General features: G+C 60.9%; 1 protein-coding gene and 2 non-coding genes across 6 annotated transcripts; 2 read left to right on the top strand and 1 right to left on the bottom strand.

Moving 5' to 3' along the window:
- Nucleotides 1-218: 218 nt before the first annotated feature.
- On the bottom strand, nucleotides 219-7456 carry LOC120388599 (adiponectin receptor protein 2-like). 4 transcript variants are annotated; one of them, XM_039510523.1, is made up of 8 exons: nucleotides 7419-7456; nucleotides 6210-6408; nucleotides 5927-6079; nucleotides 3651-3822; nucleotides 3258-3444; nucleotides 2716-2903; nucleotides 2220-2413; nucleotides 219-1560 (listed from the first exon to the last, which is right to left on the bottom strand). In XM_039510523.1, the coding sequence occupies exons 2-8, from the start codon at nucleotides 6240-6242 to the stop codon at nucleotides 1432-1434; spliced, it is 1056 nt and encodes a 351-aa protein (XP_039366457.1). In that variant the 5' UTR covers nucleotides 6243-6408; nucleotides 7419-7456; the 3' UTR covers nucleotides 219-1431. The 4 variants fall into 4 exon arrangements, with proteins under 4 accessions (XP_039366457.1, XP_039366458.1, XP_039366459.1 ...); XM_039510524.1 differs by having other exon boundaries at nucleotides 5927-6076; XM_039510525.1 differs by lacking the exons at nucleotides 5927-6079; nucleotides 6210-6408; nucleotides 7419-7456 and adding an exon at nucleotides 4116-4369.
- A 1683-nt stretch (nucleotides 7457-9139) lies between these two features.
- TRNAE-UUC lies at nucleotides 9140-9211 on the top strand. Its single transcript has one exon. It is a non-coding gene; the product is annotated as a tRNA-Glu (tRNA).
- Nucleotides 9212-9494: 283 nt separating this feature from the next.
- TRNAE-UUC lies at nucleotides 9495-9566 on the top strand. Its single transcript has one exon. It is a non-coding gene; the product is annotated as a tRNA-Glu (tRNA).
- Nucleotides 9567-15334: the final 5768 nt, after the last annotated feature.

The raw sequence follows: 15334 nt of genomic DNA, 5'->3' as shown, positions 1-15334 counted from the left end.
CCCACTCCCCTCCCAGAGCTGGGGAGAGAACCCAGGAGTCCTGGCTCCCAGCCCCCCCACTCCCCACTCCCCTCCCCCAGCAGGGAGAGAACCCAGGAGTCCTGGCTCCCAGGCCTGTCCCCAGTCACTCAGGGTGGCCTGGGGACAGGATAGATCGGGCTCGGCCCAGCTTCTTTTCTACACCCCACCCAGTCCTCCACAAACAAGAACTACACGGCTTTCCAAGAGAGGACACGCCCAAGTTTCTTAAGGGGCCAGAGACTGAGAAATTGGTGCGGGAGATTAAACTAAAAATAGGTGCAGTGAGTTATTAAATACTCCCCTCCCCACAGTGCAACAAGGGGAAAACACCGGGCAGGCACGACAAAAATACCAGGCAATGTCCCCTTTAAGCGAAGCCACGCCCCCCATGGCATGATTGGCCCATCCAAAGTGGCTGTTTTAGGCCTCGCCTCCCATGTTGCGATTGGTCGGTTAGTAATCACAGTAACATCTCTGTGGTGCGATTGGTCAGTCACTGTGTGAAGTCACAACTCCATGGCATGAGTGGCGGCTTGGTTTCTGAGGCCACGCCCCCTGGGCTGTGATTGGTCAGTCAGAATCTTAGGTCTCGCCCCATTCAGGGCAATTGGTCAGTCAGGATCTGATATCACTACTCCATGGCGTGATTGGTTGGTCAGGAAATGAGGCCGCACTCCTAGTGGGCCAATTGGTCAGTTGTCATCTGAGGTCCCGCCCTCTGTCATGTGATCAGCTGGGTGGGATCTGGTCGCTCAAAACCCAGGACCACACCCCCACAGGGTGGGATCTGGTGGCTTGGTGCCCACGGCCATGGCCACGCCCTCTGGGTGGGATCTGGTCACTCGGCGCCCACGGCCATGCCCTCTGGGTGGGATCTGGTCACTCGGCGCCCACGGCCACGCCCTCTGGGTGGGATCTGGTCACTCGGCGCGCACGGCCACGCCCTCTGGGTGGGATCTGGTCACTCGGCGCCCACGGCCACGCCCTCTGGGTGGGATCTGGTCACTCAGTGCCTGGGGTCACGCCTCCTAGGATGGGATCTGGTTGCTCGGTGCCCAGGGCCACGCCCTCTGGGTGGGATCTGGTCACTCATTTCCTGGGGTCACGCCTCCTAGGATGGGATCTGGTTGCTCGGTGCCCAGGGCCACGCCCTCTGGGTGGGATCTGGTCACTCATTTCCTGGGGTCACGCCTCCTAGGACGGGATCTGGTCGCTTGGTGCCCAGGGCCACGCCCTCTGGGTGGGATCTGGTCACTCAGTGCCTGGGGTCACACCTCCTAGGACGGGATCTGGTCGCTTGGTGCCCAGGGCCACGCCCTCTGGGTGGATCTGGTCACTCGGCGCCCGGGGCGGGATCTGGTAGCTTGGGGCCACGCCTCCCGGGGCGGGATCCAGTGGGGGGGGGCAGGCTCACAGCACAGTGCTCTCGGTGCAGGTGCCCCCCAGCGAGAAGCGGAAGGCCTGGAGCTGGGAGACCCCGTGGAGGTGGACGCCGGCGCCCGCCACCACCAGCACGTGGAAGATCTGGTGGGAGTTGAACTGTGGGGAGTGGGGGAGAAAGGGAGAAGGGTGAGCCTGGCTGGACGGGGGTAAGTATCAGCCCCACCCCACCCAGGGCACGAGTCGGGGACACAAACACTCACAGAGATGGAAAAGTGTTCGCTAAGATCACACCGAGCCTGGAGCAAGGCTGGGGAGAGAACCTAGGCGTCCGGGCTCCCAACCCCTCCCTCTGACCGCTAGACACCCCCCCTCCCCGCGCCCGGAGAGAACCCAGGCGTCCGGGCTCCCAGCCCCTCCCCTCTGACCGCTAGACACCCCCCCTCCCCGTGCCGGAAAGAACCCAGGCGTCCAGGCTCCCAGCCCCTCCCCTCTGACCGCTAGACACCCCCCCTCCCCGCGCCCGGAGAGAACCCAGGCGTCCGGGCTCCCCGCCGCGCCCCACCCTCCTCTGACCGCTAGACACCCCCCCTCCCCGCGCCCGGAGAGAACCCAGGCGTCCGGGCTCCCAGCCTCGCCCCACCCCGTTCTGACCGCTAGACCCCGCTCCTCTCCCCGCGCCGGAGAGAACCCAGGCGTCCGGGCTCCCAGCCTCGCCCCACCCCGTTCTGACCGCTAGACCCCGCTCCTCTCCCCGCGCCCGGAGAGAACCCAGGCGTCCGGGCTCCCAGCAGGCCGTGCGCGGGCAGGGGACTCACCCAGATGTCGCACTTCCCAGGGAAGAAGCGCTCGGGCACGCGGGCGGCGTACAGCACCGCGCCCAGGATGTAGAGCAGCGCCATGAGGAGGAGCCAGCCCACCTGCCCGGCCCTCGCCGCCCGCACCGGCCCCTCGGCCAGCAGGAAGTGCAGGGTGGGCACCAGGCCACTCAGCCCCAGCCCCAGGAACACGCCTGCCAGGGGCAAAGAGAGGGGTCAGGGCACGTCCGCGCCTCAGGGGCACCCGCCCCCGCCCTCAGGCCCCGCCCCCTACGCCCCGCCCCCAGGCTCCGCCTCAAAGCCCCCCCTGTGCCCAGCCCCAGGCCCTGCCTCCACGGGCCCTCCGTGCCCAGCCCCCACCTCCAGGGCCCCGTGCCCAGCCCCCACTGCCGCCTCCTGCCCCCAGCCCCCATTGCCGGTCCCCAGCCGCCCCCTGCACCCACTGCCAGCCCTTGTACCCAGCCCAGTGCCAGCCCCCTGCAATCCAGGCACCCACCTGCCCGCACAGCGCGGTACTGGGGCGTGGAGAAGTGGTCCGACTGGGACACCGTGATGGCCGTGATGCCCAGTGCGCAGACGATGATGAGGTAGATGAGCTGGGGCTGGGGCGAGCAGTAGAAGGAGTAGTACAGCCAGGGCACGAAGCTGCCCACGATCAGCAGCGTGATGCCCGAGTAATCCAGCCTGCGGGGGCAGCACAGAGAACCCAGGAGTCCTGGCTGCCCCCCCACCTCTTACCACCAGGCCCCACTGCTCTCCGAGAGCCAGGAGAGAACCCAGGAGTCGTGGCTCCCAGGCCCCCCCCGCTCTAATCACTTGACACCCCCCTTCCCGTCCCGTAGCCAGGGAGAGAATCCCAGAGTCCAGGCTCCCAGCCCCCCCCTGCTCTAACCCACCAGACCCCACTCCCCTCCCAGAGCCAGGGAGAGAACCCAGGAGTCCTGGCTCCCAGCACCCACCCGGCCACCCCAGACTCCACTTCCTTTCCTGAATGGTGGTTAGAAGAACCCAGGCGTCCGGCCCGGGGGTGGCGCTCACTTGGAAAAGGTGCGGGACACTCTCTCCGAGTGGCAGTACACCGTGTGGAAGAGCCAGGAGAAGCAGAGGCAGAGGGTGGCCCCCAGGAAGAACATCCCGAAGACGACACGCTCCTGGACGGGGGCCACGTAATTCACGTTGGGGCTGAACATGTAGCCAATGCCCAAGATGAGGAAGAAGAGGAAGCCTGGAATGGGAGGAGAGGAGAGTCAAAATGCAGCCACCTCTGGGGCGGGGCAGCTAGGGAACAGCTGCACATAACGCCACATGGGGACGGCTCGCCTGGCGCTGAGATGTACCCACATAAAACACAGCATCTCCTTGCAGCACAGCGCCCCCTAACACCTATCTCTGGTCCCACCCAGTGCCCCCGGACACCTGGGTCCCACTTACCGATGAGGTGTGTCCAGATGTTGCCGGTCTCCGTGTGCAGGCGGAAGATGCTGCGGAAGCAGGCGCGGAAGGAGGGCATGGGTGGGCGGTGCCCGTGGAGAAGGAAGTCGTTGTCCTTCAGCCAGTCGGGCAGCACGTCGTAGGGGATGACCCTCCAGCGCCCCTCCCACACCTGCATGGAGAGAGCCAGGAGAGAACCCAGGAGTCCTGGTGCCCAGCCACCCCCTCTCTGCTGTAACCACTAGACCCTCCCCACCCCTCCCAGAGCCAGGGAGAGAACCCAGGAGTCCTGGCTCCCAGCCCCCCGCTCTAACCATTAGACCCCACTCCTCTCCCAGAGCCAGGGAGAGAACCCAGGAGTCCTGGCTCCCAGCCCCCCCGCTCTAACCATTAGACCCCACTCCTCTCCCAGAGGCAGGGAGAGGACCCAGGCGTCCTGGCTGCCAGCCCGAGACAGTTTCTTGCCTTTCTCCAGACCTTGTCCTCCTCCGTGCTGGTGCTGGCATCTCTGGTTGCTTTCCCGTCCCCGCTCCCCATGGTCCGGTGGGGCCAGCTGGGCCCAAGTGCGGAGCCCGGCGGTGCTGCCACCGAGGCCCCAACCCCTTGGCCCACCTCCAGCTCTGCCACCCAATCCCCTCCCCTGGCTCCGGGGTGGGCCCTGGCATGGCCGGGCAGAGACCTTCGGAGGGTCCTGCCACCAGGGGTAGCTCAGATGCTGTCATGGGCATGCTTGGGGAGGCCAGGCAGCACAGCTGCTGAGGTCACAATGCCACCAGCCAGCCCACTGTGCCACGCGCTGAGCCCCCAGGCGGCACCCACTGGCCCAGCAGAATGGGACAGGTGGGGTTGGAGGGAGACTGGAGGTGCCGGGGGTGGGGGGAAGAGGAGGGACGGCCTCCATGGGATGGATGGATAGATGGGCATGCTCTGGGATGGAGAGATGGACGGATAGACAGATGGACGGGAAACCCCAATGATCGACTCATGGATGGATGGACGGAGGGACAGATGGACGGGAATGCCCAGTGACGGATGGAGGGACAGATGGACGGGAGTGCCCAGTGACGGATGGAGGGACAGATGGACGGGAGTGCCCAGTGACGGATGGAGGGACAGATGGATGGACGGGAAACCCCAATGATTGGCTCATGGATGGATGGACGGACAGATGGACGGGAACGCCCACTGATGGATGGACGGACAGATGGATGGACGGGAAACCCCAATGATCAACTCACAAATGGACGGACGGATGGACGGGAACGCCCAGTGATGGACTGATGGATGGACGGACAAATGACAGGAATGCCCAGTGACGGATGGACAAATGGACAGGAACACCCAGTGATCAGGGGCAGCTCTAGGTATTTTGCCGCCCCAAGCCCGGCAGGCAGGCTGCCTTCGGCGGCTTGCCTGCGGGAGGTCCCCAGTCCCGTGGATTCGGCGGCGCGCCTGTGGGAGGTCCGCTGAGGCCGCGGGACCAGCAGACCCTCCGCAGGCGTGCCGCCAAAGGCAACCTGCCTGCCGCCCTCGCGGCGACCGGCAGAGCACCCCCCGCGGCTTGGCGTGCTGGTGCCTGGAGCCGCCCCTGCCAGTGATGGATGGATGGATGGACGGACGGACAAATGGATGGGAATGCCCAGGGATGGATGGATTGATGGACAGACAAATGGACGGGAATGCCCAAGGATGGATAAATGGATGGGAACGCCCAGTGATGGATGGACGGACAGATGGATGGGAACGCCCAGTGATGGATGGATGGACGGGAACACCCAGTGACAGAGGTGGAGATGGACAGATGGACATGCTCACAGATGAGGTCCTCAGGCAGTAGGAGGGGCCACCCCAGAACAGCCCCTTCCCTCCCCATCCCCTGCTGCACAACGTGAACCCCACATGGGGACGGGGGACCCACGGGGCTGCATCTAGGGGCCCCGTGGCGGGCTTTCCCCAAACCACCCCCAAACTCATGACCCGCACCCCCAGCACTGGAAGAGAGAGAGAGCACAAACCTGGTACAGCTGACCGGGCGCAGCTGTGTAGGACGCAGCCAGGCAGAGAACCCAGGAGTCCTGGCTCCAGACCCTTCCCCCTGCTCTAACCACTAGACCCCACTCCTCTCCCAAAGCCAGGGAGAGAACCCAGGAGTCCTGAAGCCCAGCCCTCCCACCCCCCGTCTGACCACTAGACCCCACTTCCCTCCCAGAGCCAGGGAGAGAACCCAGGAGTCCTGGCTCCCTCCCCACACCCAACCACTGCTTCGTGCCCCTTACCTTAAAGACAAACTCCTCCATCCGCCCCATGGCTTGCTGGGCCTGGAGCGGCAGCGTGAGGACTCGCACGGGGTCCGCGTCGTCCAGCTCCTCGGCTCCCCACTGCGCAGCGGCCCCCCAGCCCGCCGGCTCGGCCCCCACCTCCGCCCCCTGCTGGAGAGAAGGGCCTAGATGCAATCGAGGCAGCGGCTCCCATCCAGCCCCAGGATCGGGGGCTGGGTGGTTTGGGGGCTGGGGCTTGGGCCCTTCGCCTCTAGGGGGTGCCCACTAGGCCCCTGCTCACCTGGCTGTTGTCCTCCCCCAGCAGGGGTCCCATCTCCGCCAGCGCCTCCGGCCCCCCACGTATGGGGCCACCTCCACTGCGGACGCCACAGGGGGAAGGGGGCAGCCAGGGGAGGGTCCTGGCCTTGGCTGCTGCCCCTCCCCCAGCCCCACAGCCCAGTTCAGATGCTCCTGCCTGTTCGCCTCATGGTCCCGTCAGCCTGGTGGGAGGGGGAGCCCAGCGTGAACCCCTGGGTCCACCCAGTGCCCCCCACGGAGCCCACCCCCAGTGCCCTCACCCCCACAGCCTCCTGCCCCCCTTGCCCCACCGAGAGCCCCCGCATAGCCCCTCACCACCCCCCAGCCCCGCTCCCCCACCAGCCCCCATCCTCCCACACTGCATCCCAGTCCCACCAGCCCCCACTCACTATCCTCCTGGTAGCCCCCACATATCCCAGTCCCACACAACCCTCAAAGCCTCCCCCCATCTGCTCCAGCGCACCTGCTTCCCAGGCCCCTCCCCACATCCCTGTGCTCCACTGCCCCACTCCACACCCCATGGCCCTGGGTCCCCAACTCTCCCAGTCTACATCCAACCCCCATCAGCCCCATCCTGCCCCCTTCCTTCTAGAACCACCTCCATCCCCATCAGACCCCTCCCCACCCCAGTTCCCACCCCATCTCAGGCCCCCGTCTCCCCTGCCTCCAGCCCCTCTCTTTCCCCATCCCCTGCCTCCAGCTCCTGTCATCCCACCTACTCAGCCCCCAGCCTCATCCTTCCACCTACCCCATCAGCTCTAAGCCCCCAGCCCCCAACCTCCCATCCCCTGCCTCCAGCCCACAGACCTGCACCAGGCCCACAGGCCCCCAGCCCCCCAACCTCCCATCCCCCTGCCTCCAGCTCCCATCATCCCACCTATTCAGCCCCCCAGCCCCCCTCCCTCATCCTCCCAGCTACCCCATACTCCCATCTCAGACCCCCTGCCTCCCCTGGCACAGCCCCAATAGCTCTTAGGCCCCCATCCCCTACCAGGCCCCCAGCCTCATCTCAGCCCCAGCCTCCCCATCCCCTGACTCCAGCCCCCAACCTCCCATCCTCCTGCATCCAGCCCACAGACCTGCACCAGGCCCCCAGTCCCCCACCAGCCCCCCCAACCTCCCATCCCCCTGCCCCCAGCCCCCCACCAGGCCCCCAGCCCTCTGCCCCCCCATCTCCCCGCCCCCCCCTCACCCAGCAGCCCTGGAAGCAGCAGCAGCCAGAACCCAATCCCCGCCCTCGCTTCCTGACCTCCCGCTCTGATTGGCCCTGGTGCCCGTCCGTCAGAGATAACTTCCCACGGTCGTGTCCCCGCCCACCTCCTTTTCCTTTTTGCCGTCGCCATGGCAACGCTGAAAGGGCCTGGTGAGGAGGGGGGGCGGAGGGAGAGTTAAGATGGGTCGGTCCCTTCGCGGGGGGGCAGGACCCTTCGCACGGGGGTCACGTCCCTTGGCACAGCGCTGGGGCCTTTCGCACGGGGGCCAGGACCCTTCGCACGGGGGTCACGTCCCTTGGCACAGCGCTGGGGCCTTTCGCACGGGGGTCAGGACCCTTCGCACGGGGGTCACGTCCCTTGGCACAGCGCCGGGGCCGTTCGCAGCGGTGCCAGGACCCTTCGCACGGGGGTCACGTCCCTTGGCACAGCGCTGGGGCCTTTCGCACGGGGGTCAGGACCCTTCGCACGGGGGTCACGTCCCTTGGCACAGCGCTGGGGCCTTTCGCACGGGGGTCAGGACCCTTCGCACGGGGGTCACGTCCCTTGGCACAGCACTGGGGCCTTTTGCACAGGGGCCAGGGCCCTCCCTATGGGAGCCAGGACCCTTCGCACGGGGGTCACGTCCCTTGGCACAGCGCTGGGGCCTTTCGCACGGGGGTCAGGACCCTTCGCACGGGGGTCACGTCCCTTGGCACAGTGCTGGGGCCTTTCGCACGGGAGCCAGGACCCTTCGCACGGGGGTCACATCCCTTGGCACAGCACTGGGGCCTTTCGCACGGGGCCCAGGACCCTTCGCACGGGGGTCACGTCCCTTGGCACAGTGCTGGGGCCTTTTGCACAGGGCCCTCCTATGGGAGCCAGGACCTTCGCACGGGGTCACGCCCCTTGGCACAGCGCTGGGGCCTTCAGACGGGGTCAGGACCCTTCGTGACGGGGTCACGTCCCTTGGCACAGCGCTGGGGCCTTTTGCACAGGGGCCAGGACCCTTCGCACGGGGGTCACGTCCCTTGGCACAGCGCTGGGGCCTTTTGCACAGGGGCCAGGACCCTTCGCACGGGGGTCACGTCCCTTGGCACAGTGCTGGGGCCTTTTGCACAGGGGCCAGGGCCCTCCCTATGGGAGCCAGGGCCCTTCGCACGGGGGTCACGTCCCTTGGCACAGCGCTGGGGCCTTTCGCACGGGGCCCAGGACCCTTCGCACGGGGGTCACGTCCCTTGGCACAGCGCTGGGGCCTTTCGCACGGGGCCCAGGACCCTTCGCACAGGGGTCACGTCCCTTGGCACAGCGCTGGGGCCTTTCGCACGGGGGCCAGGGCCCTTCGCACGGGGGTCACGTCCCTTCACATGGGGGCCAGGACCCTTTGCGCAGTGCTGGGGCCCTTTGCATGGGGGGGTGGGTCACGTCAGACCACTTTGCACAGGGCCCTGTGTGCAGGGGGGACTGAAGCTCCTCGCACAGGGCTGGGGCCCTTCGCACGGTGGTTACGTCCCTTTACACTGAGGCCCCGGTCCCTTAGCACGGGGGCCGGGTTGTGACCCCTGCAGGAGTCACCCTTTCCCCTGGGGCCTCCTTGCAATGGGGCGCTACCCCCTGCTGCAAAGCCCTGGCTGGGGAGGAGGCTGGAAACCCAGCAGGATGTTGGTGTGGGTGGGTGTGAATGAATCACTTGGGGCTGTACATGAGGCCTTTTCTCAGCAGCTCCCATATGGTCTAGCGGTTAGGATTCCTGGTTTTCACCCAGGCGGCCCGGGTTCGACTCCCGGTATGGGAACAGCAGTTCTTTTTTTCCTCCCCCTTTGCAGGCAGGAGCTCAGAGCCCGGCTCCGTTTCCGCTCCGGATTAACGCGGGGAGCGGGGTGGGGGATCCTCGGGCAGGCCCGGGTCATGGAGGTTTTGGGGTGTCAGAGGTGGGGGGACGTAGAGACTCCCAGGAGCAGAGTTCAGGGGCTGCCCCATGGTGGGGGGGGTTGCTCCCGAGGTCCCCCACTAGATGGCGCTGCAGCATCCCATGGACGGTCCCCAGGCCAGCTGCAACAAAGGAAAAAGCAGCTCACTCCCACATGGTCTAGCGGTTAGGATTCCTGGTTTTCACCCAGGCGGCCCGGGTTCGACTCCCGGTGTGGGAAGGAGAAACATCTTTTGCTCAGAAAAGAGAACCCTGACTCCTCTGCCAGAACCCAGGAGTCCTGGCTCCCCCCCCACTCTAACCACTAGACCTCACTCCCCTCCTAGAGTCCAGGGAGAGACCCCAGGAGTCCTGGTTCCCCCTCCCACTCTAACCACTAGACCTCACTCCCCTCCTAGAGTCCAGGGAGAGACCCCAGGCGTCCTGGCTCTAACCACTAGACCCCTCTCCCCTCCCACCGAGATGTCAAGTGCTCATTTGGAAAAAAAAAAAAAAATCACATGCATTGATTCAGGAAGCCAGATCAGCTGCAACTCCCAGCCTTAGAGCTAGAGGCTGCTGCAGCCCCAGTGATGAAACCTTTGCATAACCGATGGGAGATGGCGCCCCCTAGAGGGGAAAGGCCCCATGTCCCATGTTCTGCCCCCCTGAGCCAGCTGATCCCAATAATGTTTTTGTATCGTCCTTCTAGATTTTTCCTGTGGCGAAATGTCTTTATTTATCCCTGTTGGCCAGATATTTAGCAGGAGAGTCAGTAAAGGAATCTTAATGACCTAGCCGGAGCAGCGGATATAAAACCACAGGAGGCCACTGGCATGTCAGAAGCATTTTAGATCCAAGAGCAGCCACGGAAAGGGAACCAGGATAACAGTCTTGTCTTCACAGCCTCTTGTAAATTACTGGGTGTTTCCCCACCCCAGAGGTAGCTGCATCTCTGTACCAGGCGAGCTGTCCCCATGCAATGTTATGCTCAGCTGTTCCCCAGCTGCCATGCCCCAGAGCTGGCTGCATCTCAGCACCAGACGAGCCTTCCCTTTTATCCACAAGCACACAGACAACCTGCGTGCTCACGTCCGACCTTGAGCTCCTGGGGAGTGACGGATGGGCTTGTTTGGAAGCCAAGATGCTTCGTCAGGTGCAATTAGCCACAAAGTGTGAGGCTGTCCCTGCCAGACTCTGACGGGTCTGACCTACTTAACCTCCTGAAGGCTGACGCAGAGACAGCAAGCCCTGTCCAGATTCCCTACAGGCCCCGAGCCAAGCATGCCTGGAATAACCCCGTCCCCCATGGCCAACTTTCCACAGCTTGCCAGCCCCGTGCCTTGTCGCAGTGCGGCAGTTCCCCTGCTGCTCTGCCCCAGAGGTGGCTGCATCTCAGTGCCACATGGGGATAGCACTCCTGGGGCTAAGACACCACCTCCTCTGTAAGGGAGTTAGAGCAGGGGGCTGGGAGTCATGACTTGTGGGTTCTCTCCCAGGTCTAGGAGGGGAGTGGGTTGGAGGCTGGGAATCAGGACTCCTGGGTTTTCTCCTCTAATGCAGACAGCACAGCATGATTACTGAGTCCTGCCTGACTGATAGGCCCATGCTCAAGTTAACAGTGCCTGTTGGGAAGTTACAAGCCACTTTTGAAAATGTATTAGCCATTGAAAATGTACTCAATTCTTGAAAAATATGTTAGTCACTTTTGAGAATTGACTAGTCATTTAAAAAAGATTACTAGCCACTTTTGAAAACTCTCTTTTAATTTAAGATATCTACTAAGTCATTTTTTAAAAAGTACTATCCACCTTTGAAAAACTGACCAGCCATTTTCAAAAACTGACTAGCACCACGTTTTAAAATATACTAGTAATTAAAAAAAATACTATCCACTTTTGAAAATGTGCTAGTCATGTTAAAATATCCACTAATCATTTTTGAAAATATAATATTCTCTTGAAAAATATGCTAGCTATTTTTGAAAAATGTACTAACCATTTAAAAAAAAATAACTAGCCACTTTTGAAAATGCACTTATAATTTCAAGGACATTTGCTAGCAACTTTGGGGAAAAAATACTTGCTACTTTTGAAATATTTTCTAGTCAATTCTGCACATTTACTAACCACTTTTGAAACTTTAGGCTGTGGTGACTATACACTCTCCTTGTTTGGCTTCAAGATTTATAAAAGCATCTAGCGACTTTGAGGGCCTGGATTACTTTAGTTACCCACTGTATAATGCCTTAAAGAGGGCCTGGTTTTCAGAAAGCCCTTAAAATCAGGACCATAGAAGGTGCTTGAAGTCACTACCCACTTTTGAAAAAAATTACTAGCCACTTTTGGAAACTTACTAGCCACATTTGAAAACTGGTGCCCTCTCACAGCCTGATATCCCCTCTTCCCCCAGCACCCTGGATCAGACCCATGACCCATCTAGCCCGGGTATCCCTCTCCAAACTCTGCAATGAGGGGATCACTTGCTGCACAGGAAGTGCCGGTGGCACGGCCCTCCGCAAAGCCCTGGCTGTTTCCCAGCCCTGGTTATCTATTGTGATGCTGGATGTGTATAAAGGAGGCACCAGGGCGCCAACCTGATGCCAGCAACAGCAACGGGACAGCAATTAACAGATGCCCACTCTGGCCAGCCCACAGGGCACAGCCATATGGTCCAGGGGCCGCGACATTGCTGGCTCCGGGACTCAGCTAGGAGGGGAAAGATCTCCAGAGCTTGATGAGAAGGGTCAGGAGAGCAGGTTCCGGGAGACAGCTCAGGATTCCTGGGTTCATTCCCTGCCCTCTCTATAGGGCAAGTCATTGGATTGCAATAGCACATACAGGCCACATCTGAGATCAAGGCCCCATCGTGCCGGGTGCTGCCCAGACCCCGACCGAGATCAGGGCCCCATCGTGCTGGGCGTTGCACAGACCCTGACCGAGATCAGGGCCCCCGTTGTGCCGGGCGCTGCTGTGACTAAGTGGGACTGTTCTTAATGTTTCCTCTGAATAGTGTGTAGGTGCCTCAGTTTCCGCTATGCATTTCTTAAGTCCCCAGTGTGCATAAATGGCCGACACTCTGTATGCTGGCAACAAATGGCCGGGGCCCTTCCCCCTGCAAGGGAATAGCTAAAGGTGAACAAAGAGATCAGGTGATCTCCTGGACCAGGAAAGAGACAAAGGCCAGAAAGGGGTGGGCGGGGGCGGGGCTGGAGTTTTTTTTGTTTCAGTTTTGGAGCTGGCTGGGGACAGGAAGTGAGGGCAGACAGGGTTGTCTGGCTCGCTGGGCCCCAGAAAGGACCCAGCTGATGGGTCCAGTTCTCTGTACCTACAAACTCAGTTTTAGACTGTGTTCCTGTCATCTAATAAACCTCTGTTTTACTGGCTGGCTAAGAGTCACGTCTGACTGCAGAGTGGGGATGCAGGACCCTGTGGCTTCCCCAGGACCCTACCTGGGCGGACTTGCTGTGGGAAGCGCATGGAGGGGCATATGCTGAATGCTCCAGGGTCAGACCCAGGAAGGTGAAGCTGTGTGAGCTTCTTGCCCTGAAAACAGTCTGCTCCAACTTCCAAGGGAGAGGAGGCTCCCCAAAGTCCTGACTGGCTTTGTGGGGAGCAGTTCCAGAGCATCGCCCGGGGACTCCGTGACAGCTGCCCAGACCCCGACTGAGATCGGGGCCCCGTCGATGGATGTGTGTGGAGATGGATGGAAGGAGGGAGGGGTGTGTTTGGGAATGGGGGGGCTGGCTGGCTGGCTGGCTGGAGGATGTTGAGGGATGGACAAGTGGGGGGATGGATGGAAGTCTGAGGTGGGAGGGGTGTATGATAGAGGGCTGGCTGAAGGGAAGGTGGGTGTTTGGGGATGGAGGGATGGCTGGAGAGGTGTGTGGGGATGGAGGGTTGAAGGGATGGATTAGGTGGGTGGATGGATGTTTGGTGATGGTGAATAGAGAGATGGGTGGATGGATGGAGGGGTGTGTAGGGATAATGGGGGACTGGTGCGAAGGGGATGGACGGGTGTTTGGGGATGATGGGTGGAGTGTCCTGTACAATGGGAGAGGGGTGTTTGGGGATAATAGGGGTCTGGCTGGGGAGGGTGTGCTGTATGACAGGGGATGGGTGTTTGGGGGCTAATGGGGTATGTGGGGAGGGTGATGGGTGTTTGGGGGTGATGGGGGTATGGGTGGGGAGGAGTGATGGGTGTTTGGGGGTGATGGGGGTATGTGTGGGGAGGGTGTGCTGTATGATGGGATGGGGAGGGGTGATGGGTGTATGTGTGGGGAGGGTGTGCTGTATGATGGGATGGGGAGGGTGATGGGTGTTTGGGGGTGATGGGTGTATGGGTGGGGAGGGTGTGCTGTATGATGGGGTGGGGGAGGAGTGATGGGTATTTGGGGGGATGGGTGGGGGAGGGGTGTGCTGTATGATGGGGTGATGGAGGGGTGATGGGTGTTTGGGGGGTGATGGGGGTATGGGTGGGGGAGGGGTGTGCTGTTTGTTGTGGAGGGGTGATGGGTGTATGTGTGGGGAGGGTGTGCTGTATGATGGGATGGGGAGGGTGATGGGTGTATGTGTGGGGAGGGTGTGCTGTATGATGGGATGGGGAGGGGTGATGGGTGTTTGGGGGTGAAGGGGTATGGGTGGGGAGGGTGTGCTGTATGATGGGGTGGGGGAGGAGTGATGGGTGTTTGGGGGTCTGGGTGGGGGAGGGGTATGCTGGATGGGGGGGATGGGTGAGCCTGTCTGACGGGGTGGGGGGAGGGATGTTTGGGGCTAATGGGGGGATAGTCCATCTCTCTAATCCCCCTTTTCCTCGTTTTTATGGAACCCCGCCATTGCGGTTAATGGTAGGGTCCAACCGTCGCGGGGCCCTGCCTGTGGGCGACACCATTATTAACCCCCAAAGGGTCCGTCCCCCCTCTTCTCACCCCGCGTCTCTCCCTCTTCCCGGTGTCAACTGAGCACCTGAAAATGGACATAAATCCCGTCTGAGCCATTTTTACTCTATTTATTTTGGTAGAAGCCTATTTTCTAATCTGCTCCCCCCATTTTTATTTATGGTAGCGGCCAACGTTCGCGCAGTCCTGTCTGCAGACTAAACCACTATCAACCTCTATGAGTGACCATGTTTTACGCCCCCTCTCACCCAAACTCCTTTGTTCACGTGTTAGTATTTAATCAGGGTTCTGAAAATGTTATAATTTTTTTTATCGTTTATAAATGTTGGAGTCCAGATATATAAATATCCCCCCGCCCGCTTTACTCTGTGGTACCGCCCAACCGTTCTCGGCGCCTCTCAATGGGTCAAACCATTATCTTCCCCGTGTAGGTGGGAAGAATGGAGACTCCCCACTTCTCAGTCCTTTTAATTCCCCGTCGCTCAAACCCGTAATTAAATCGTGTGGTTAATTGAGTTACACACCCTGATTTAAATGCCCTTTGTTTCTATGGCCCAGTCCCATTATATATGTGAACACCCCTATTTTTAATGGTATTGCTCATCCTCTCAGTTACGAGAGAAGAGGTCGGGCGAGCTCACTCTAGACTGTGGGGGGGAATGGAGCCGGCCAATACATGGCTTATTCCCCTTTCCACATGCCTCTCTGTGCTTCAATAGTCTAGAGATGCACATAGAAAATGAAACCGTGGCTCTGTTTGGCTGCCAGGTAGAAAAAGCCTGCCGTTGCCTCCCCCAGCTGCTTGTTATAATGGTACAGCCCCCATGAGAGAAGAAGGCGGTTGGGGACGTTTCCATTGAGGAAAGAGAAGACAGTTAAGAAAGTACCATTGTAAAAACGGGAAGGATTAGTTTCAATTGGCTACTGGGCTCCCTTCAGCAGACTTATTTAATTAATGCATCATAATATCCCTTAATATATTATTGATCTCTCCCCGAGGGTCCCGTAAAACAGGGGGATTAGCGCTCCGCTTTCAGGGTGCTCCTCCCTCTCAGTAATGGTAGCGCCCACCCGCGCTGGGCCAGTTGGGACCGTACCAAATAAAAAGAGGG

Source organism: Mauremys reevesii, linkage group 22, assembly GCF_016161935.1.
Source record: "Mauremys reevesii isolate NIE-2019 linkage group 22, ASM1616193v1, whole genome shotgun sequence".
NCBI lineage: Eukaryota > Metazoa > Chordata > Testudines > Geoemydidae > Mauremys > Mauremys reevesii.
Note: the sequence above shows the minus strand (reverse complement) of the source record. Positions and strands in the feature narration are given on the sequence as shown.

Bases quoted from the DNA above. Each gene is read 5' to 3' on its own strand.
- LOC120388599 (XM_039510523.1), bottom strand. From the start codon at position 6,242: ATGGGACCCCTGCTGGGGGAGGACAACAGCCAG. The intron at 6,080-6,209 runs GTGAGCAGGGGC...CCTTCTCTCCAG, and splicing joins TGGGGGAGGACAACAGCCAG to CAGGGGGCGGAGGTGGGGGC. The intron at 3,445-3,650 runs GTAAGTGGGACC...CTCCCATTCCAG, and splicing joins CATCTGGACACACCTCATCG to GCTTCCTCTTCTTCCTCATC.